The 22,965-nt window shown below is 43.0% G+C and overlaps 3 protein-coding genes across 4 annotated transcripts in view; 1 reads left to right on the forward strand and 2 right to left on the reverse strand.

Moving 5' to 3' along the window:
- fam155a (family with sequence similarity 155 member A) overlaps positions 1-11,067 on the reverse strand; it is a 28,019-nt gene extending 16,952 nt beyond the window's left edge. The window contains exon 1 of the mRNA XM_034677950.1: positions 9,931-11,067. Within this exon, the coding sequence (XP_034533841.1) occupies positions 9,931-10,602 (672 nt within the window). The 5' untranslated portion in view covers positions 10,603-11,067. The remainder of the gene's footprint in view (positions 1-9,930) is intronic.
- The window catches only part of acp2 (acid phosphatase 2, lysosomal), a 100,172-nt gene that overhangs the window by 37,025 nt on the left and 40,182 nt on the right, over positions 1-22,965 (forward strand). Inside the window, exon 1 of one of the 2 annotated variants that reach the window (XM_034677949.1) lies at positions 19,548-19,598. The exons of the other annotated variant lie outside the window; for it this stretch is intronic. The gene's annotated coding sequence lies outside the window, so the exon portion shown is untranslated. Of the gene's footprint in view, positions 1-19,547; positions 19,599-22,965 lie in introns of those variants that run through there. 2 annotated transcript variants of the gene reach the window in all.
- On the reverse strand, positions 14,939-19,580 carry lig4 (ligase IV, DNA, ATP-dependent). Its single transcript, XM_034677939.1, is given in 4 exon segments — positions 14,939-16,164; positions 16,247-17,952; positions 17,954-18,318; positions 19,473-19,580. Coding segments are annotated over 3 exon segments (2,733 nt in total). The 5' UTR covers positions 18,311-18,318; positions 19,473-19,580; the 3' UTR covers positions 14,939-15,494.

Consider the following 22,965-nt stretch of genomic DNA (forward strand, 5'->3'; position numbering starts at 1 on the left):
TCAGAGGAATCACTGCCGAATAGGGAAACCTATAGGCCTAAAGAATGCTAATACTGAACCACACTGTAAGTCTGTATAATGTTAGCCTGTCACAATCAAAGACGTGGAAAACAGGATTTTGGGGTTGACAGATATCATTTTTTTGGGGGCAGATACAGCTACCGATAATTTGTGATTAATGAGACAGATGTCTGATATCTGGAGCAGTAAAAATTAAATGTACAACAGCAATATAGGTGAGTTTTTACCTCTGGAAACTGTACACCTTTTACAGTTCAGATATACATTAACCAGTCGTATTATTGGAGTATTTTGGGAAACAGTCCCATTTAACCCTCCAACAGTGTCTCAGTTTTGCTGTTTGATGACTCGTGTTGAATACTGGCTATCATCATCTCTTTCTTCAGAGTATAAAAAGCTCTCTGGCTTTTAAAGTTTCATATTTTCTCTCTCGCAGCAGGACTGTGCGCAGGATACCAAAGGTAGACAGGAATGTTAATAACCGGCAGCAGCCTCTCTCAAGGACAGGTTAAATCTTATATCATCGGCGTAAACCTTTACTTTTGGAGGTTTTTGAACTATGAGGACTCACTGTGAAGTATCACTTTTCTAGAAAGTTCAATTGAAGTGCAGATATTTATGATTATAATGACCACACACTGTAGTTAACTTGACTCAATCCCACAAACACCACCCTGCTGCCAGCAATACTCACTGGAGCACCAATGTGGATTAATATGGATTAATCCGCAACTGAAAATAGTCCCCAACAAATGCACTTGTCATTGCTGCCAGAGTAATTGATCCCTAAGTCTACAGTGTCCACCTGTTTCAAGAAATTATTTCACCTTTTTTTTTTAGTACAGATTTGTATCCTTTTCAAGAACCAGTTACATGGGAGCGGAGTACAGCAGCAGTGTTTTTCTGAGCAACACACCATTCACAGATACGCCTTTAAATGTCTGAGTCATGAGGGTTCAATATTCTTTAAAACCCCTGTAAAAGCTCTATTGACACATCGTTTTTGGCACCAGCGGTGAGCTAGACTGAGCCAGAGCAAGACAATAGGAATCATGGCCATTCAAACTGGAAGCAACAAGAAGGTAGCTTTGTATGAATGACTGCCTGTTAGCTTAGGTTAACACATTTTACCTCCAAAAACATCATCCAAAGCTTTTAAGGCAGTTGAAAGTGAGGAAATTGACAAGGGGAGGGAATGTCAACTACTTGCGACTGGATAAAAGCCTGTCACTGTTGTATTCAAAACAGCAAAATTAAATTAGATTGTAGTGAAATCATTTATTTCAATGGAATTATCTTTGTATCTGATAAGATGTATCTGGCTTACTCGCTTGTAGGCTTGTGTCTGTGTGGTTTCTGGTGTTTCTGCAGCCAGCCTCAAGCGGATTTTCGATGAACTGCAGTTTATAACACTTCCGCATTGGCTTCAGAGTTTGAGACCGGAGTTTTCCGCTTGGCAGAGAGGTAGCATGCTAATCTGAAATCTATCTATCTTTATATTGAGGGCACTTTTACTAAAAAGCAGGTTTGGGCAATGAGAAATAATTTTTAGAGAGCAAGCCCCTAGCTACTTTAGCAAGGAAAATACCCATGTTACAGGCAGAGACCCTGATAGGGACCAAACTCTTGATGGACAGCCATCTGCCTCTACACCATACATCAACTTCCTGCATTTCGCAGATGTGTGCAATCTGCCGTTAGCAATATCATGGCGCTGTAAGTCTAATATGGCTTTATTCTGAGAAGACAGCACCGTTAAGCTAAGAGTAACATTGAGCTTTCATAAACAAAACTCATGTCCAGTGCTGACGATTCATTTAACCGGACAAACATCATCCTCAATCATCCTAATGGGCCACACAGAGCTTAACAGAGATTCAAACGTAACCTTTTACCTAGTCCATTGTATACATGCAGAAAAAAAGCTTTTAAAAAGGGCAACACAGAGAGAGAGAGAGAGAGAGAGAGAGGGGTACCTTCCTGGGGACTAAAGGGGGAGTCAGATAATCCCATTAGTGCAGAGTGGTAGTGGAATTTAGATGGGATCATATAGAAGCAGCACAAAGGATATTTGAGTTACTAGGTCATCAGTTTTGCTGCGCATGATGCTGCAAGCTGCCCAATAAACAAACGCACAAACCTCCATCCTGCTCCCGCATTGTCTACATTAGTTAAATACTGAAACTCAATAAAGCACACAGCAGCTGGGATATGCATTCAGGCTGCCCCTGTAAAGATAATCCATTCAAATACCTATGCAGACAATAGAACTGTTAGACTAATTGATGTCATGCCCGTAAATGAATGGAGGTATTAGTCTGACCCTTAGGTGTTTCATAGGAGGGGAAAAAAACACACACATCCTGCTTGCAACATCTTCATTTTCTCACAATTATGAAGGCAAAGTAATGGATGTTTTTACTCTAATTAAATTCTGCTTGTTCTGTTATTGCAGACAGGAGAACAGCTTGGAAATTCATCTTCAGGGAGGGTATTTTTTTCCAAGAATGTCATTTGAGCACATCTGTGCGTGTGTCTGCTTTGGGGCAACAAACCTTTTTTAATTTTCACACACTCAGAACGGAAGTGTAAGACACTCTGATCAGTTTACTTGTCACTGTAAACATGTTGCAGTTGTACGGGGTGGTTTTAAGATTTGGAGGGAAGTGTTTTGAAGCCTTACAACCAATTAGCATAACCCTGATGACATCATCTTCTTAAAAAGGGGCATGTCCAGATTTTTTGACTGGGGCGGAACAACTGGCATAAAGGTGTGTGCATAAACATTCACTAATTATTACTAACATTAAAGGTGCAGTGGGTAATTTTAATGGCATTTATTATGTATGTTTGAATTAGTGCTTAGAATGAGCCTTTTATTGCTACATAAGAGCAGGTGTCCTTCTATGGGGCGGCATGTTAGCTTGATATGCTAACATGCTAATGAAACACATGTTTTCAATGGTCATTTTCTCAGCTGGTATGCTAATATGTGCTAATAACATTTATAATCAACATTAGCAGTACACCGGAGAACTGCACTCACGCGTATACTAGTAATGTCAATGAGATGAAATGTGGGTATCCCTCTTTAACCCCCTATTCCCCGGTGCAGTCCCCCCCCCCCCTCCCCTTTCCAGCTGTGTTGTTATCCTGTGATCTGAGTTGCTCCCCATACAGCAGTTCACAATCAAAAACAATATGGAAGTGCTGCTGTGCACTGCAGCAGCTAGCCTCCCCTCTCTCTCTCTCTCTCTCTCTCTCTCCTCTCTGCCTCATTAGCATGCGGCTCAGGGATCTGCCCATTCATAAAAGGGCTGTCGTGGAGTGGGCCAGGCCTCTTGGAGGGACAAAAAACCCCTCTCCAAGGTCAGCATTCACAACCGCTGCAGGAAGGCACAATGGCGGAAATCCCACGCGAGCACTTCCGTTTTGTGGCTAGCATGAGAGCTAGATGAGTGACCAATGCAATGTATTGCAACTATCTGTAGTTTATTAATGCGCAAGAGCACACACAGTGTTTTGGGTGATATGAATAATGGATAAAAGGCTCACAAAGGCAGCAATTTAAAAAGCATGATCACAGGATATTCATGCACGGAGATAAACCACATTGAGACTGTAAAAAGTGACAGATTTGGAGGAGAGAGTATGATTTTGAATGCCTGTGAATACAGTATGTGGCTGCACAAATGCAGATTACAACTGAACCATGCAAAGAGGAAAACATATAAACATGGTCCACAAACGGAGGTCACTTCTCTACAGTGGAAACAGTCCTATGGGCTAACAAATCAATATCTGACATTCTTTTTGGAAATCTTGGACCCAGCTTGTTATAAGCGTACAGTTCAAAAACAAGCATTTGTAATAGTATGGGTTGGGTATGGGGGTGCTTAAGTGCCCATTGCATTGGTAGCACACACATCTGGGTAGGCGCCATTAATGCTGAACAATAGATACAGGTGTTTGAGCTGCATATGCTACCGTCCAGGTAATGCCTTTTTCAGCTACCTTGGATAATCAATCTTTATTTATATAGAGCCAAATCACAACAAACAGAGCAGGTTTAGACCGTACTCATGTTATGAATTAACAAATACCCAACATTATTACAACATTGTGGCTCAGTAGTGGAAGAGTCCATATTCCTGCCTTAAAAAACTTGTTTTGATACGTCCCTCTCGAGCATGCTGTTAGTTACAAATTACAGACTACATACTGGGTTTGAAAGCCACTGAACTTGTTACACATTGTGAGCATTATGGTGTGATTATTCCGAAAAGGACAGATTTGTTGTTCCAAACGAGGAGCTCAAGCCTCTTCCAAAACCCTAAAATGCATTTCTTCACGAGGCTCCATCTGTGTTTAGATTCTGTTTCAGGGCCCCCCATCTGACAGCTGATATCCTCGTGGTTACACATCATTTACTGCAGGATTGCATAACTGTCATTATTGTAGGGAAACCAAAGATAACAGATGAAGAGCAACTCCAACACTCTGAATCCACAAGCAGGTTCAGATTGTGACATGATGTCTTCACTGAGCTGAAGCGCTGGCCTATTTCGGCTTTCCGAGGAGCTGCCCACTATCAAATGAAGGACGAGTGAACGCGCAGGGCTCGGTGCAAATCAATAGGGATCAACCTCTTGGTATTGCTGCCACCCGTCCCTCCAGCTCAAAAAGAGCTGAGATCAATGCAGATGTGTGCGGTCGACAAGGATCTAAAGAGGGAGCATGCTGTGGACGCTGTCCTCCTTTCCACTCGCACACAACACCGGCTAAGATTAGACATTCAATGGGACCTGGAGGAGGGGGGGGGGGGCAGATTTGTGCACAGACTTATCAGTGATTGTGTTTTTGAAATGATTTTGCATCACAGTTCTGGCAGAAAAGAAGACGCGGGATTGGCAGGCGACGCTCTAGCAGAGGAGGTCATAGAGGGTCAAAGGAAATTAATACAGTCCCCGTCATGTTTACTGGGCAAGGTTTTTAAAAGTTCTGCCTTTTAAAAACTCCCAAACGAGCGACAAACTGTAGTGCAGATTCCTGATTCATTATTCTTGTCAAGGCTGAGCGTTTTGTTTTGAAAAATTGTCGATGTTTTCGTCTCACACTGTGATAATGTCAGCTGGGGACGGGGATGTTTTCTACTGCGAGAGATCCAAAAATGAAGAGCCCTCCAACTCATCGTTCCTGGTGGGAAACCCCAACATACCCGCCAAGTACAGGTTCTATCTACATGCTGTGAGTTACATTAACTCTAGTGCTTGGACAGTTTCCCCAAAAGGAAACATGGCAGCTTTCTGCAGCAGTTAATGATTCAAAGACTGACTGACTTAACATGATTGGCTCCGGCATCTTTAAGGCCCTGAATAATCTAGTAGTCTCCGAAATACACCTGACCTGCGCATGAATTGACCATATTTGGTTAGGCCACACCCACTTGAGCCAAAAGGAACACTTTCCAATTGCCCCACTCACTTGAGCTAACATGGGTGTGGCTTCAATAGACCTGAGAGTATTAGTGATAAAACCTTGTCCAATTAAGCCACACTCACTTCAGTACAAAGTGCCATTTTCGTGCCCTGACTAAAGTGGGCAGAAACATGCCCCATTAAGACACGCCCACTTAGATGAGGTGGGAGGAGCCATGTGAAAGCATCACTTTGAGGTTAAGGAAACTGTGCTGCACATTTTTCGCTATTTTTTAAACATTTTTAGACATGTGGAATTATAAATAGCTTAGGTGCTAACAAAGTAATTGCTAAATGCAGATTTTATTTTCACTCACATGTTATATTGACTGCTTTTCCTCGGTTGTAATAGTTTTTTTCTCTGTCTTGTGATGTTTGACTGAAAAAAAAAGCACTTCCTGGCAGATGTTACTATCATGAAAGCACTTATTGGTTTAAGCCATAAAGAAACAAAACAGGCCATAAATCAGACCTACAGGGTTTGTGTTGCTACAATGAAGTTTTACAAGACATTTACTGTATAACGTAATGAAACCTGATGACTGCAGGAGGCCAGACAAGTACATTTAGCTCCCTACTCAAATTCCAAAGGGGGAAAGAGACAGATCTGAGGGTATTTATGGTACACAGATGTAGGCTAATTAAAGAATCTTGTCATTTTGACTGTTTATGGCAACATATGGAGTATAAATCTGTAGTGAAGTGTGTTTCACGTCTATGGGAAGTAATGGAAACGCTTTAAAACTGTTGGTACAACAGGTGGAAGCCCGGCGTTAAACACTGCGGACACACTGCAGGGACCACAAGTCTTTGTTTGCTTGTAGTGTTTGAACTGAGGCTTGCTTTCTGAGAGGTCAATTTCATTCTGGCTTCACTGTTTCCTGCGAGTCTGACATTTTCCGTTCACACTCGGAACTACCACTTTCAGTTCAGTATTAGAGAGCCAGCCCAGGTCTAAATGTTCCGAGCCCGGCCCCGCTGTCAAGATGAATGGAGGGTTTTTCACCCAGTCAGATGATGGAGAATCCCATCGTGAGGAACAGCACACCGGCCGTGTCTGCCATGTGATGTTTCACCTCAGGCTTAAGGAATCAAAGCACCACCTGCGGACCACCACGGAGCCACTCCTGCACAACAAACGGCGCTCTCCCTGTCAAATGACCCCACTTGAAATGTCATGGATCTTCCTCTGGCAGTGGATAAGCGACACTTCCAGCCCCTGAATGCTGAAACAAAAACAATTAGGATCTGCTTTGTTAATGTTTTCACTCTTACCGCTACACTCATGGCTGTAATTTTGCCATATTTACACATACACATCTGTCTCGGCTAGCTTAACCAGCACTTCCAGACGTCTCTAAGGCAGGTAGCCATTAACTCAACAAGAGTGTGACATTATCGTTTGAGTCATGCTGCTCTTTCTTTATCCCCCGCCGACCACATATACAAGACTGGAGCAAACCTATAATCAAGAAAGTGATAGAGAAGGGTCATTGTTAAAGGAATTAGCAGCTTGACTAAATGACTGTTTTCTCTTTGAGTGCCAAGAGGTTAGCTCTGAGAACTGGTAAATGTCGGTCTGAGACTGGCAGCGGGTAAAACATCAATCATGCGTGGGGCTTCAGTTTGGCAGAGGGAAACGACTGTAAAGAGTACAGTCAGGGCTTCTTCAACTGACATGAATACAAGCGTTTATCTGTGGCTGAAAACTGTAAAGCTTGGCCACATTCCTCCTTAGTTTCCTGTTTAGCATGAGTTTTCTCAAACTGTCAACTGACAGAGCTAAAAATAAGAGGGTTTCTTATGTCAGGCGTTAACCTGTCAGCATTCAGAAAGGCCTCAGTACACACAGGGAGTGTTATGAGAAAGTGGGGATGGGATATAAAGCCTGCTGTAAAAACCACCATGAACAAAAACAAGGCTACGTTAACTTTTTTCCTTTTTACACATAACATTTTAGTTTTTTTGTGTACACGTCTACTTATTTGTTCAATTTCACTCTATAACACTCTCCGGACCCATCAGGTCACGGCAGATGGCCATCCACCAATGATGTTTTTACCATGTCACTGTTGCCGAGTGTTGAAACAGTATCAGTGTACCAGTGAGTCTAGTTCTGCTGATGGTTTCTGCCTTATGTATAGGGAGTTTGCCCTTGCCCTGTTGCCTCTGTAAAAAACACTTGAAAGACTAGAATCTATACTTTCCCTTGACTGTTGCAACTTTTGTTGTGATTTTTAAATAGTTTGGCTACAACAAGTCTGATTTTGTTCAAGGTTTCTGATGGACAGGAAGTGTTTCTTTGCCACTGCTTCTGCTGGGTGTTTGCTTGTTGGTAGATTGATGATTGCTCCACGTTTGGTGATGTTTAGGCACCAAAACTACTACCAATCATACATTTGTTGTGCCAGCTTTGCAGCCAGTTTATCAATATTTTACACAAGTAAAGGTGTCTCCCTCTATCCCACTTTCTTGGCCAATCAGATGGCTTTCCACCAAAGTGTGTAGTCCTGCTCAGGGTTTCTGCCTGTTCAACATTTCTCCTTGCAACAGTTGCCTAGTGCTTTCTTTCTGACTAGTTTCACATGAAGGCAAACAAGTGCCTTTTTTCTCCATAGTTTTTGTCAACAAAATGTCAAACAACTCCCTAAAAATTGTACAGAAGTATAAATATCAAGCATCTAGACAGCTGGAGTAACTTTTTATTTGTCCTTCAGATCGACTGTGGGGGCATCATTTCAAAAGCATCAGCTATTAACTGTGAAACCTGATTTTAGGTAGTAGCTCAAGATGAATACAGAGAGTGGGTGAGTGTTAATTTGATGAAGAGTATCAGGTCTACTATCACATGAATGGCGGTATTATCTTGCCCTAAAAAAGGCTGTGCTGTTTATGCTGGGGTTAATGTAACACACAGGAAAGAGAGTGAATCATTGTTTGATGAATACACACAGTGGTTTTTACCTCACTTAATTGAAGCTAACCCTGTTGACATGAATGTGGGTCTATCTAAATGTATTGGGTAGCAGATGGCCTTATTAGATTCATGTTCTTGACGCCTGTGCCTGTGTCTCAGCTCCTGGTTGGGTGAATGGAGGCCATCTGGGATTGGCCAGGGCTTCTGTGAATGGAGCACCATTCAGCACCGCGGACAGCTCCACAGTGCTGCTTTTCTTCCCAGGCTCACACACACACAGCAGCTCTACTTTGACTCACCTGTGGGTAAACAGAGTGACACAACGAGGCCTACCTGCCTGCCTAGCTACGTGAGGAGGACCTGCCAATGAGCAAACACACAAGCCTTCCTTCCTTCCGCCACATTAAGCAGGGAAACCACCTCTTGACTTTAATGAAACGCTCTCGATATTAAGTGGGCAGCCATGATCTGCACACCTGGCGGACTGCGACGGCTCACGCAGGCTCGTGGAGCTCTGTTTGCATATGGCAGCTGCCTCCTACCTGCAAGGCTGTAAACCAGGGGTGTCAAACATGCGGTGCGCGGGCCAAAACCGGACCGCCAGATGTTCCAATCCGGCAAAGTGAAAAATTATTTGCTGTTTGCATAATCCGGTTGAGATTCATGAAGACTTTTTAGAGCACTATAAGATGATCTACTAACTACTAGAACAAGCACTACACCCCTGCATACAACACTGTTCCTAAAACAAAGGGAAACATTTTTATGTTGTCCTTCTCTATAAGTTATTATCAAGCGGCAACCTCCGGTCTAAAAATATGAGTCCAATGAGGAAGTGCGTAAAACTGCATTTCACAGAGGATCTGCTTGAGGCTGGCTCCGGAAGTACCGGAAACCACATACACACCAATTCAAAGAAGCCGATCTTTACAGCAGAAATAAACATGTTTACAGCCTGGTACATAAAGACGACTGTAGTCTGGATAACTCATTTCTTGATCCGCACCATAGACTGTCTAAAATATGGACATCCGTGGACTCATATTTTTAGACCGGAGGTTGGTTATTATGATTGCACTGGTCCGGCCCACTTCAGATCAACTTGTGGTTGTATGTAGCCCCCCTGAACTGAAATGAGTTTGACGCCCCTGCTGTAAACGCCATGTTTGGTGGCGAAAGGAGCGCGAGGCAGGAGGCAGGAGGCAGGAGGCAGGAGGAAGGTATTCAATGTAAAAAAAAAAAAACACCACACAGCGCGTGAGGTAAGAGGAGAAGAAGCGGGGCCTCCATCTGCACATTAGCATGGGGCCTAAACACAATGAGGAGATGAATGAACATGAGGCCCGGAGCCGGGAGTCTCCTTGAATCTGTCATCCGTCTCCATGGTGACAGGAGGAGGAGGAGGAGGAGGAGGACCAGAAGCTGGCATCTATCCGGGGCCCAAATCAACAGATGGCCATGCACCCCCCCTCCCCCCTCACCCCCTTTCCTTCTCCTTCTTTTCTCGCATCCTACCTTGCACTGCTCCATGCACGTCCTCACTGAGTAAGCCCCCGGCTCGTATTTCTGAGTGAGGAGCTCAAAGTCCTCGTACTTCTCCTGCGCGTGCTGGTCGTAGCGCAGGTACGCCTGGACGCACTCGCTGCATCTGTTGGTGTCGTCGGTGAGCAACTCCAGGCTGCAGTTCAGATTGTCCGGACTCGTCGACCCGTAGAACAGATCCAGCAGAGAGTAGGAGTTACAAAAGGAAAGGTACAAATCGCTCATATTTACAGCCCGCGTGCCCTCTTTGTCGGAGAGGCCCTCGCACAAATCGTCGGCGTTCGCGAGCGTGAAGCAGTCTTTAGATGAACTATCCGGGTGGCAAGTTTCGAGCCGCCACAGATGTTTGGTGGAGTTTCCTATAAAAATAGCTGGGTTTCCTCTGAGGCTGCTGTGTGCTGAGTGGGTCTGGGGTGACAGGAGGTGGGAGGGTGCGAGCTTGACCCGGGTCCGGGCCTCGGCGCAGAACCACAGGTGATCAGAGAGGAGGATGGTTAAGAACAAGAGGGATGCCAAGGACAGTCGCCATCTCTGCGCCCTCTCGGAGTCGGTGAATGGCTTTTGGTTGTCGCGTGGGGGCTCTAGCCAGATTTGGAAGCCGTCGTCATCTTCTTGCTGCCAACACGTCCCAGCACCCCTGGTCATATTTTGGGAACCGGCCGACTCCACCGTGGGGGCTCCTCTGCCGCAACAGTCATTGACGTGGGGGTCAGGTGGTGGGTTGTCCCGGCTTGCCTTGTGCGTTCAGCGGTAATTCCCATCAAAATGCGCGTGGGCCGGGTGGAAAATCAGACGCTGGCGACCACGGGCCGCATCCTCCATGGCTGACCGGTGAAGCCGCTGTCCGCCCTGAGCTCCGCCGCCGCGCCGCGCCGCTCCGCTCCTCTGCGCAGCCTCGACTCCGTCTTTAGAAACACTCACCGACGCGCCTCGGTCGAGCAGGGACAAGGGCGCTATCCTCTTCCAACATGGCGGAGCGGTCTGCCTGTGTGTCGGCGGAGGGGCCTTCAGCCTGTTACAGACCTCTTTTTCTTTTTCAAGCCCTCACCGTCTTCATCTCGCTGCCGTTGTCAAGTTGCCGCCATGTTCGCCAAGAGACGGTGTGTGTTTGCAGGAAGCTGCGTCAAGTCAGCCGCTGTTACCAGCAGCATATCCGGTTTATAGTTTCAAATATAATCACACAAATCATTGTTTATGTAAATATTCCACTCTCCCATGTAAACAAGTAGTTCCCCACCTCTGATGGATGTTGTGTTTGTAGTATTTCCCTGAATCCAGACCCTTTATCACAATGTATTTGCAGTGTTACCACATAATTACATGTCATACTTGTTGAATTCTGATTTATTAACTGAAGGAAGTCAAACTTTTCAGTATTTTCCCCACAAACAATACAAAGACAACCTAACCAAACACACAAAAAGAAAGGGAAAAAGAAGTGTGTAGAGGGGCCACGGCTCACATCAAAAATAGAAAGTTGCAAGTAAAGCAATTTTGGAAAATAAATAAATCAGAGACAGCATCCAAGTGTAGCAATCCTGCACAGTACACCATCAACACTCATGCAAAGGTACTTCTTGAAGCTCCTTCACTCCATTACAGATATTCCTAACTGTGATCTACTAAACCTTTCATCACAATGGCTGCTAGTCCAGGGCCTATATAATTAAAGAAAGGGGACAATATAACAAAGAATACTTTGATCATACACTTTGATCTGTATGTCAGATAGCTTAAACATTTTTTTTTTATTATCTATAAAAAGAAATATATATTCCACTTATTCTCCCTTTTAACTTTGATTTAGATGCATGTTGTGCCAAAACAAATTATCTTTCTATATCATGAGTAAGTTTTTTCAAAGTGCAGTGTTGTTCTGATGCTGCTTTCATGATCTTCAGAGGAATAAAGCAGACTTTACATCATGCGTAATGATAACTTATTTTATGTAAATAGATGGCACAAGCAGGATGAATATAATTATTTTTTTATTTTAAAACCACATAGGTAAATTCATTATGCTAATATGCATGTGCAGCTTGCCGAAATTATTTTTAAAAAATGCATGCAATATTAAAAAATATTTTTTATTTTATTTTGAAGGCTGAGTCGTCACTCATTGTACCTCGCTCTGCTTATTACCTCTAGCTTCACCACACAGCTCCATCTCTGACGTTATGCGCGCGCACCGCAGTTACCGCATCCCTCAGCGCTGAGGTGCATCAAGTGGAGCAGAGTCTGCAAAAATATACAGAGAAGTGTTGTAATTTTGATTTCAAAATGAAAGCTTCTCATCCCAGCCTCTTAGATGCACTCTTTTCTCAGTCATTAAGCGATGAAGTGAAACATAGAGTTAAAATAAACACTTATATTAAGAGCATGCAGCTGCACAGAGGATGCTTATTAATGAAACATACTAGTTTGAACACAAGAGCGTGTGAGCAGTTTTATTTTGAAAGGGTTTTGAGGTTTATGTTAGTTTACTCAGTGGTTCACTTGATGCCAACATTCAGACAGGTTGCTGCTCACCTGGTTTCATCTTCTGGCAAGATGCTTTCATCAAAAGAAAGGAGTCTGTTCCCTGCTTTAAGAATTATATCAATGAATTGCACGATTCAGAATGAAGTCTGCTTTGTGACAGCGCCGCTAACCCTCAAAAACACGAGCTTCTGTAAGCAAAACATCAGAATGTGTCACAGCTTTTTATTTATATCACTACATTACCTTGATTTGAGAGATAAGGTCTACTTTTATAGAGTTCACAAGCCACCTTCAGCAAAGGCAACCAGCTTGTTTTTATGGGTGAACTCAGAGCTTTTGATTCCAGTTAAAAACTTGGCAAAGTGGGTTAAACTAGGGGTTCTCAACCTAGGGCTCGTGTCCCCAAAAGGGGTCACAAGAAACACAAGATGGGTCGGATGATGTGTAAATGGATGTCAACCAGAGAATTAAGTAGACACAATCTCCTGTTTGTTTTAAGAGAATTACAAGGCCACTTTGGTGAAACTAGCCATGACTCATGATGAAAAGTCACTTTTTAAAAATGTATTTTGGGTTTGTTTGCCTTAATTAAGAGAGTAGGACAGTGGATAGCTACAAGTGGAAGTCAAACCCAGGCACCTTCTCTTAGGACAAAAGCCTCAATACACGGGTGCTTGATTAAACCGCCAATAACTGCTTCTTTTTAGCAACACATTTTAATTTAAGGAAATAAATGTTTTTCCTACCTAGAAACAGATATCAAGAACAAAAATATGATTATGCCTCAATGTTAAATATTAAGCTAGTGCAGAGTAACAGCTAGCTAAGCAGTGTAAAATAGCTAGCTTGGAATTTGACCTTTAATTTGTGATATCTTGTTTCTCTACGTTTTACTTCCTTATAGACTTCACATAAACCCCTCTCCAGTATTCCAACCACTCAAAGTGCCTTTACATGACAGATGACATTCACCCTTTCCCACACACACACGTTCACACACTGGTGGCAGAGGCTGCTATGCTAAATGTTGGGCTGCCTACCAGATTCACACATTTGCACACCAATGGCTCTGCCTTCAGAACCCACTTGGGTTCAGTGTCTTGCCCAAGGACACTTCAAGGGGGTCAAACCTCTAATTGAACATCATAACCACTCATTTTTGTGGCGTAAAAATGGCGCTTCATTCTCCTTCTTGATTCTCATTGAGCTGCTCGATGTGGTGTGTGCTGGGCTAATTGCTACAAAAGAACCTTCCCTGCAGCCATGAGCCTCCGTGTGGTCTCTACAGGAGCTCATTTATTTCAGCTGAATGCATGCAGACGCTGGTTGTCCAGCCGGTGCTTCCAAACCATTTGTTTCCGCTTATGTCCAGTGTGCTTGCCATTTCTCCAATAGCTACGGCCAAGCTAATTAGAGCGTTTATCCCATTAGGAGATGGTATTTCTGTAATGCTAGTTTTCAGCAAGGACACTGTTTTCATCACCACATCCTCAGGACTGGTAGTCTTTTCAGAGGACCAGTGCTTAGACTCTTCAGGACCTACAGTTTTTTTCTGCAACGATAAAACACATGACACACAAAGCCACACTGGAATAAGCACCAGTTGAGGGCCTCTAATTAAAGCCTGTCAGTCAAAGGCTCACCCCACAACACCTGGAAATAGTGCGGAGTGGGCGGCGGCTTACAGAGAGCTTACTGAAGCATGTTGTATATTCGTTTTATCAGATCTCTTTGACCTCCTCGATCTTATGCTTTCTTTTTCTTTTTTGATGAAGTAGTACAACGCTCAAAAAAGTTGGGATGCATCATAAAATGTTGCTAATGATGCTAAACTGGCCTGTCTGCACCAACTATATCTGGAACATGTTGCTGGCATCAGACTTACTATTTCAGTTTCAATATCTGATATGTTGTCTCTGCACAATTTTCAAATAAATACAGGGTTTGAACAAGTTACAAATCATTAAATTCTGTTTTACACAGTGTTCTAAATTTTGGGTAATATGGTTTGTAAAACTCGTTTGTTAGCCAATTTAGTGCCCACATTTTCAGGGTAGAATTTAACATTTTTTCAGCAGTGGTCCGAAAATGAAAAAAAAAGAACCCTACAGGGAGCACAACAACATGTAAGCGTGAGTAGTTATTCACAGTATTTGATTAGGAACATGTACCTCATCACTTCTACTTTGAAAATGTATTCATGCGGCATTTACGCACAACAATGCCCACGACGCCACAGGCAGCTCCCTGCACCCTGGAGGCAATGCTAATGAAGGTTATAACATATCAATGAGTCCCAAGGCACATTAATGACATTTTTGAAGACAGGAAAACACAGAGACATCTTTGTTAGAGGGCCTTGAGCTGATCCGGTTTTAACGTCCCCCCCGTGGTGAACACCGGTCTCTCTCTGCCAGCTGAAGAGCCGAGGCACGGGCCAGAATTTCACATCCATTTCATTTGAATGAGGCTTTTGAAAACAGATTCAACACTCCAGTCGTCCAGTGTTTCAAGATGTTTATTAGAGTTCTTAAAATGTAAATAAAAGGCACAGATTACAAAGAGGATGAACAATCAAAACAATACTCCCTTTGTCTTTGTTGTACTTTTAATGCAAGCCTTATAATTCCCCAAATTCTGCAGTTTTTTAAAATTAATCTAAATCCATTGTGATTTCAAAATATGCATTATTATTATTCCTGAGGCTGAAAGTCTAAAAGAGAAAGAGGGGGTATGAAAAAGTTTTGCTTCTTAACACAATTCAAACAATTAAAATTGAAAAACTAATCTTTGCTTCCTCTGATTGTAACCACCAACAATCAGTTTAAAATTAATAACCTGCATATTTGATAACTCATTAAGAACACAAAATATAAAACTCATTAAGTTTGCATATAAAAACCCATTAGAATTTGAATCTCTGCACAGTTTAATGTCCTTCTGAACCATATTGCTCAGTTTCTTGGTTTTGAATTTTTAGTTTTAAAAAAATGATTATTACTTAAATCTTTAGGAGTTAATTAAAATATCACTAGTGTCTATTCACAGATGATTCTTCAAACTAAGTAGTCAGTGTCGTTCATCAGGAAGCCAGCTTTGATTGAATCCGTCACCCACGAGTCTTTCACAATCTTGAACTTCTTCCTCAAGCATCGACGAAGAGTCCTTAAATCAAGAAGTCTCGCTTCTTCTGTGACAATGACATGAGTCACTCCTTCTTCCAACTTCTGCACCACCTTCCCTCCATGGTAGCGGAACTCCATCGCTCTGATGTCCAAACAGGTGGCAGGCAAAGCCGTTTTAGGGTCTCCAATGTCGGCGTAGCGGTCCATGTAAACCTCAAAGGGTCTGAACAAGCTGGTTGGAAGGTCCTCCAAGCCGCACCGCTGCTCCACCTGACCCACGTTCACTCCCCTGGACAACTCCTCGCCGCTCATCCGGCCAAACACCTCCCGCAGCTGCTGCTCGTCGGTGTCCACGAAGTAGCTGTCGCCGAAGCTGTCGTACTCTTTGGCGAAGTGCTCCCTGGTGGAGAGCGACATGTGGATCATGTGGCGTGGCTGCCATGGCACCACCTCCTTCTGGTTCAGGCACTCTAGCAGCCAGGCGGCCCACACCACGTCATGCTGGTTGGTTGAAATAAGATTCTTCACACGCATGTTTTCCACCCCAGCAATCACACAGTATGTGTCCCGTCCTGGGTTTTGGACCACTACACCGCCACACCTAAAGAAAAAAGACACCAGTCAGTAATCATAGTTTCATTGATGTAGTCTCTTCAAACCACTAGAACAAGAAATCACATTACCTGGCCACGCCCTTTTCCAGCTCAGCTTTTGGGTGATCCTCGGTGCCATTCAGAATACAGAACTCCACATCCTCAAACATATCTGTCTCCTTTTTTACCCCAGAGAGATCCTGGGGCTTGAAGTGGTCAACGATCCCCACCACTTTCTTCGGTCTGGCCGGCATCTTGCGCTTCTTCTTTTGTGGTTCGTCGTCATCGATGCGAAGGTGTCGCGAGGCAAGTTTCCCAGAGGCCTTACCCCGGAACTGATCCAGCTCTGCCAGAGTCATGCACTGGTGCCACTCCTTGTCATCGCGGATCTTCTCGATTCTTGGGAAACGCAAGGTGCAGTTGGTTTTATACATGTCGCTTCCAACGATTTCAGCCGCCTTGACCTGGATGATGACCGAGTTGCATGGTTCGATGTAAACTTCTGGTTTCTCCGTACCACATAAGATGGAGGCTGGTGGGTCGTTCTTACGGTAGACTTTCCAGTTTTTGGCTAGCTTCAAACCAAGGTCGTACAGCTCCTTCATGGTGTAGCCAGAGCCGATGCGGCATAGAGTGTGGAAAACTGAGGGTTTCTCGCCAGGCTTCGGGGCTTCGGCGACAGCACATAAGAAGTGGGACATCATGCCACCTCGCCTTCCTTTCCCCCAGTAGCCACCAACGATTAGGAGATCCAGCTCATCCATCAAGCCGTCCATGTATTCTGGCTTTATTTTCAACCATCCCTCCCCACGCTTGTCTGGTTTGTAGATGGATAACGGATCCTTCACCATGATTCCTTCCTCTCTGCTGTCGATCGCATCATTGAGTGCATTCACCACCTCCTGCATGGTTCTGGCATCTGTCTTTGGCACCAAGTGTATTCTCCCCTTAACTGGGGTGAAGACTGTCTGCAGGATCTCGTCACGCTTCTTCAAAGTTTCCTTGCCGAGCTTCTGGTCATTCACCAACAAAACATCGAAAACGCAAAAACACGTCTGCAACTCAGAGTCGTCCATGAGTTTCTTGATGTCAAATTTGCTCCCTTTCTGCATGAAGGTCGCTGCGGTTGGGTTGTATGCCATCATCTCACCATCCAGGATGCAGTTTACAATGTTGCTTTTAAAAACGTTGTGGATGTAAGGGGTCAGCGAGCCCTGCAATGGGGACCCTCCAAATTGCTGGGTGTACTCGAAGGCATTTCTGCTATAGTACTTGTACACATCCCCGTCTTTGTGCAGTTGAATGCGCTCCCCATCCAGCTTGGTTTCGATGTAAAACGGGCTGTTTCCCATCTGTTTCTCAACATTTCGGATGTTCGCCACTGCTGCCAGCATTGGCTTGAAAGCTGAGAAAAGTCCAATTGAGATGTCGCTTAAAGACACAGAGGGGTTGTGGAGCTGTTGGCACACCTTGTTCAAGTCTGTATTGACATTGTAGAGATCATTAGCATCTGGATGGAAGACTTGAAGAGCAGTCTCTTTGCTGATCCCAAGCTTCATGTCCTTCAGAATCATCCTGATGAGCCACTTTTGCTCGAGAGCCGAGCTCTGAGTAATGAGGTGCAGCAGACTCTTTCTTACAAGGTCTTTCTTCTTAGTTGCATTGTTGATGGCCACCGAGTCAAGAAAGTCATTGACTTCTTTGATACTGAGCTTTCCTTGGCTGGTGCACCGCTTCTTCAGCACAAAGTACGCCATACCGGCAAAGTCCCCTGCTTCTCCTTGGGAAGTAGTCGGAGGCACGGTAGTTTAAAAGTTTGTTGGCTTCCAGGCCGTTCTTCGGAAGGCCTAGAACATCGATGTAGAGTTTAGCTAACATGCTCTCTTTGATGCCATAGGCCATACGCTCTCGTTCGAATGGGGGGACTATGAGGCGCATGGCTGGGTAGAAAGAGTCTGTTGTTTTGGGGTTGGCTTTGTGAAGAGCAGAATGAAACTTCCTCCATGATTCGATGAAATCTCTAAGGATCTTGGATTTCTCTGGACGGAGCTTAGACTTCTGGATTTTCTCTAAAATGTTACAGAGGTCAATAAAAGGAACCTGAGCAGCAATGGAGGGCTGAGCTGCGGCATTAGTTGTTGAAGTTCCTTCCATTGTGAAATCTGGAACAAAGATGAGAATTAGTTGTAGTGGATCAACAAAGAAACTTTTAGTTTATGCATAATTAATCAAGGATTATAATGGGTAAACAGTTGATTACTTATAAATGTATATTAATACCTATAATCAAAAGAACAAATAGTTTTATATCATAGTTTGGTGTAAAAATACAAGTATTTAAAAATTAGACCTCTTAAAATGTTAAATATGGCATTTGTGAAAGCTCTAATAATACAATTTAATTTACACAACTATTTGCTTCTTACAATCCATATTAAAGTGTATAGCTTAGTATAAATGTATTAGCTGTAAAGATAAATGTATCTGTTCTTTATCTCTTTTCTACTTGTTAATAATAATTGGGCCTACTTTAAGTGTGATTCACTATTATTCATGATATCCTTACATATAAGTCATTGTGAAATTTTGATGTAGAAAATGTTGAAGAACTTCAGTCTCTTCCATAATTAGCCTGAACCTCCTCACAGCACTTTAAATTTAAGATTGTTAGAGTTTTGTACCAACTAAGAAGCACACTTTGTTTTAAAGAATGAACAAGGAGGACTATATAATATATCAATATATTATTATAATATACATATTTAATCATGCACGTTTCATGACTAATCTAATGTTTTACTTACTCATCCTATTCACCTTCCTTTTTGATTGATGTTTATTGAACCACCCTTAACATGTACAGACTTGTCAACAGGCTGAAGCTGACACCAGACACAAATCAGACCCTTCTAAACCTGTTGTTAAGTATCTTATTTACATGAAACTAAGCATATTTACTCTATTTGTTATTACACACATCACACGTGTTTAAATAACACCAATATCCATGTTGACAAAACTACAAAGTGCCCACTCTGCTGACGTCCGACATCTGTTGTCCAAACATATTGCATACATCTGTTGTGTACAAACAAAATAGACTTTATTCTAAAGTAGTTTCCTGTTCGGAGATTAAAGTTAATGCAATGTTCTGTCAACACATAACAAAATAACGCACATTAAGCCTTATATTTAATGCGTCTTCATTATGACTATAACACTACGGCAGCCGGGAGTGACATTTTAAAGCTCTGTTTGATAACGGATTACAAAACAAGCTCTATGCTGTATTAAATAAATAATGTTTAAACTTTACCTTGATACTTTTATCCTCCCAAGAGTTGACTTTTCAGACTTTTTACGAGCTACATGTCAGAACACTTCCTTATACTCTGAAGGCGGACCGTCGGGATAAACGTCCCCCTGGAAACAAGAGCGGAACGTAAGTTTCCTTCGACTTTTTTATTACTTTTTAAACGGAAATTGCGTTTTGCTTCGACTGTTTACTTTTAATTCAGTCTTAAAAACATTTTTATAATCTCTGTGACTCAATTTTCACTTTTATTTGGGCGGTTTTCCATATTTACTGTGACACTGCTCCTTTGCTAGCAAACGAAGGCTAACACTGATTAGCTGCATTTATATCCATATACCTTTTTATTAACTGTTCCAAAACCCCCTTTTCTTTCATTAAATCTCACATCTAAACATAATGTTGCCAGAATTGCAGATTTCTCTTTGGCACATTCGCTTAATTCACCAGCAGAGGGCGACAGTGTAACGCTGTATATGCTAAGGAAGTACTGTCAGTGAGGTTGTTTACCACTTTCAGCCTGAGGCTACTGAGTCAGTAATAAAGTAATGAAAGGACAAAAGACAGGAATGATAACTTGTTTACAACAACAAAGTACATTTTATGAGTATATAAGACATTTTAAGATCAGAGTCCACTTGTAGAAGGAAGTATTTGCATTTAAAGTCTCCCTGCTCTGTTGTTAATGCACTACCATAAGGATAAAACCATTGAAAATGATCATAGAGATAAGCTATTTCGCCCTTGGGTTATTTTGAACACGTGTCTGGTGATAATTTATTGTGACAGACAAATACAGTATGATAAATCCAGATGTTTTCCCTACTAGCACACCTGTTTTTGTGTTACTCCCGTATCTAACCCAAACATAAAGGTCGTTCCACTGTGCTGATATAAAATGTCATCAGTCATTCAAGGCAGTATGAAAAACAACTTTATTGCCAACTCATGTTTGTATTACAGCGTCACACACAGCTCTCAACCTTGTACTTTGTTTCCATTACAAACTTGTTTTGACACTTGCGCCATTAGCGGTAGGTAGGTAGGTAGGTAGCTGGCTGGTGTTCTTCCAAGTGCATGCCATCACTTGTGAAGTGATGTGATCCATCATTCCATTGACATCTCACTCATGATCAGTATTTGAAGCTGGCACTGACCTATTCAGGAGTTGTTTTGATTCAATATTGTACAGTATCATATCATACTTTAACATACTGTATCATACAGTAACATCTCTTATTGTTCTTATATCAATTCATTGAAATTTACACTCTGCCAATAAAAAGGGCTGACAGAATCTCAAACAGATTTCATTATTTAAGATATTAAACATATATCATCATGCTACAGTGAAAACAATATTAGAGAGACACATGAAGGATCTCTGAATGTGTGTTTTCAGGTGTTATATTATTTTTCTCATATTTCAAAACAGCAAAATTCTAGATGTATGAATCTCTCTGTAGTTCAAACACTGAAGATTGTTTGGGGATGTCCTTGTAAGAAAAGAAGAAACCGTTCTGATCTTTAAAAAAAAACCAACAACCTCTGCCTCCATACTTGATCATCACCCCATATTTGGTCATGTGTTGCTTCCTGCTCCCAGCAGGCGGCGCCCTGCGTCTACGCAGTAGAGCCAAAGGACTTTGAGCCCTGAGTCACACGCCAGCTGGAGTTGTTTACCTGTCTGCTGCTGCTGCAGTGGGGGATTATGGGATATGTGTGTGGGGAGGGAGGGAGGGAGAGGTCCCTTTTGGAGCTACTATGTGCTCCAGCAGTGAACCCGCTGTGTTTTCACTTCACACACAATGCGGTGCAGCCGAGAGGAAAGCAGCCTGTTTACACTGTACGTCTGCGTGCGATGTGCGGTGCACCTGCGCCTCAGTGGGAGTGGGTGATGCTGTGTGCAGGCAGCAGCATAAGACCCCACTGACACCACTTCCCCCCACATCCACCTCCACCTCCATCCCCTTCCATCCACATCCACTCTGCAGTAAACGGCGTGTCATGCAGCAGGCAGCAGGGTTACATAAGCCCTGCTGGATGTGCTGCTGCACTACAACGAGGAGCAACCGTACAAGACAGTAAACAACTGACGTCACTGCTTCCGTGGCATGCATCAGCTCGCACAGGGACTGAGAGAGAAAGAGGGAGGAGGAGGAGGAGGATGGTGGGTGTTTGTAGTGTTTGACATCCTGGCATGGAGGAACAGAGGGATGGAGGGAGAATAGGGCAGGGTAACAGAGCTAATACCCCCCTCCTCCTCCTCCTCCTCCTCTGAGCTGACATGGCCGATGATGATGAAGCAGTGCGTCAGCCACCTCATTCAGTCTGACTCTGATGTGTGGCAGCAGAGACAGTCGTAAACACTTCCTGTCCCCCTGCTGGTTGCTGACACAGTGACAAATGTGCGTGCCAAAAGAGTTCCCATTGATTATTCACACTGGTTGTATAATATTTCATAAAGGACGCTGATGTGGTGAATCCCAGTGAAAGCCAAAATTGATTTTCCTCTCATTAGATAACACAAAAGAGACAGATATAAACAGAAACAGGCGCGTACATGACGTATAAAAAAGGCCCTCCACTAATTTAGGTTCAAATGCCAGTATTGTGCATCCTGTGTCGCAGGGAGCGTTTTTGAAGTTTTAGGTAATAACCACAATGATGTCAGAGTGATGTCATCAGGGTGAGCTCGAGACGCTACAGTTTTAGCAGAAAGTGGGTCACACATTTTGGGATTGGAAGTGGTGATTTTTTTTTTAGGTTAGGCATGGTTAAACTTGAAAATATAAAACCATTTTGCACCTTTTTTAAATATTTTTATTATTATCTATTATTCAGTACATTTCTTGCACAATAATAAATATAATAATAATAATAAGATACAAAGAAAATGACATCAGCCAGCTGAATTATCATTCAATTATTTGAATTTTTTTTTACAGATACCGCAAGAGAATTAAAGGCGCAGTAAGTAATTTTAGTGGGTTTTTTTAAAGTTACATTTTTCGGGCTTTTCAAATGTATTTAGAGAGGATAGGACGGGGGTTACTGTGAGACAAAGTGGGGGAATGACATACAGTCACACGTTTGTAAAAGAGCCCCTGTATAGACCACATCCCAACTCTTATAGAGCCGGTGTTGTACTGGTTTTCTTTGTACCACACTCTTTACTTCTCTGCTTTCGATATGCAGCAGAATTTGCCCCGTGGCGATCAATAAAAGCTTCCTTATCGTTTGTTTTCCTGATGGAGTATGACGTATATTTCTGGTATGAGCCAGAAGATCTCACCAGCTGCTTATTGTGGCCCGAAGGCTGAAGCTGACACACATTACCAACAAAACACATACAATGTGCGTACGAGAAGGTGTTTTCAGTACAGTGTGTACCTGCTTGTACGGCACTTAATTTGTTCCCAGCGGTTGTTTTATAAACAGAGTCCCAAAAAAACTCTGAGCACCTGCCAAAGCCGCTTTTGATGCAGCCTCAAGG

This window comes from Notolabrus celidotus, chromosome 24 (assembly GCF_009762535.1).
Source record: "Notolabrus celidotus isolate fNotCel1 chromosome 24, fNotCel1.pri, whole genome shotgun sequence".
In the NCBI taxonomy this organism is placed as follows: Eukaryota; Metazoa; Chordata; class Actinopteri; order Labriformes; family Labridae; genus Notolabrus; species Notolabrus celidotus.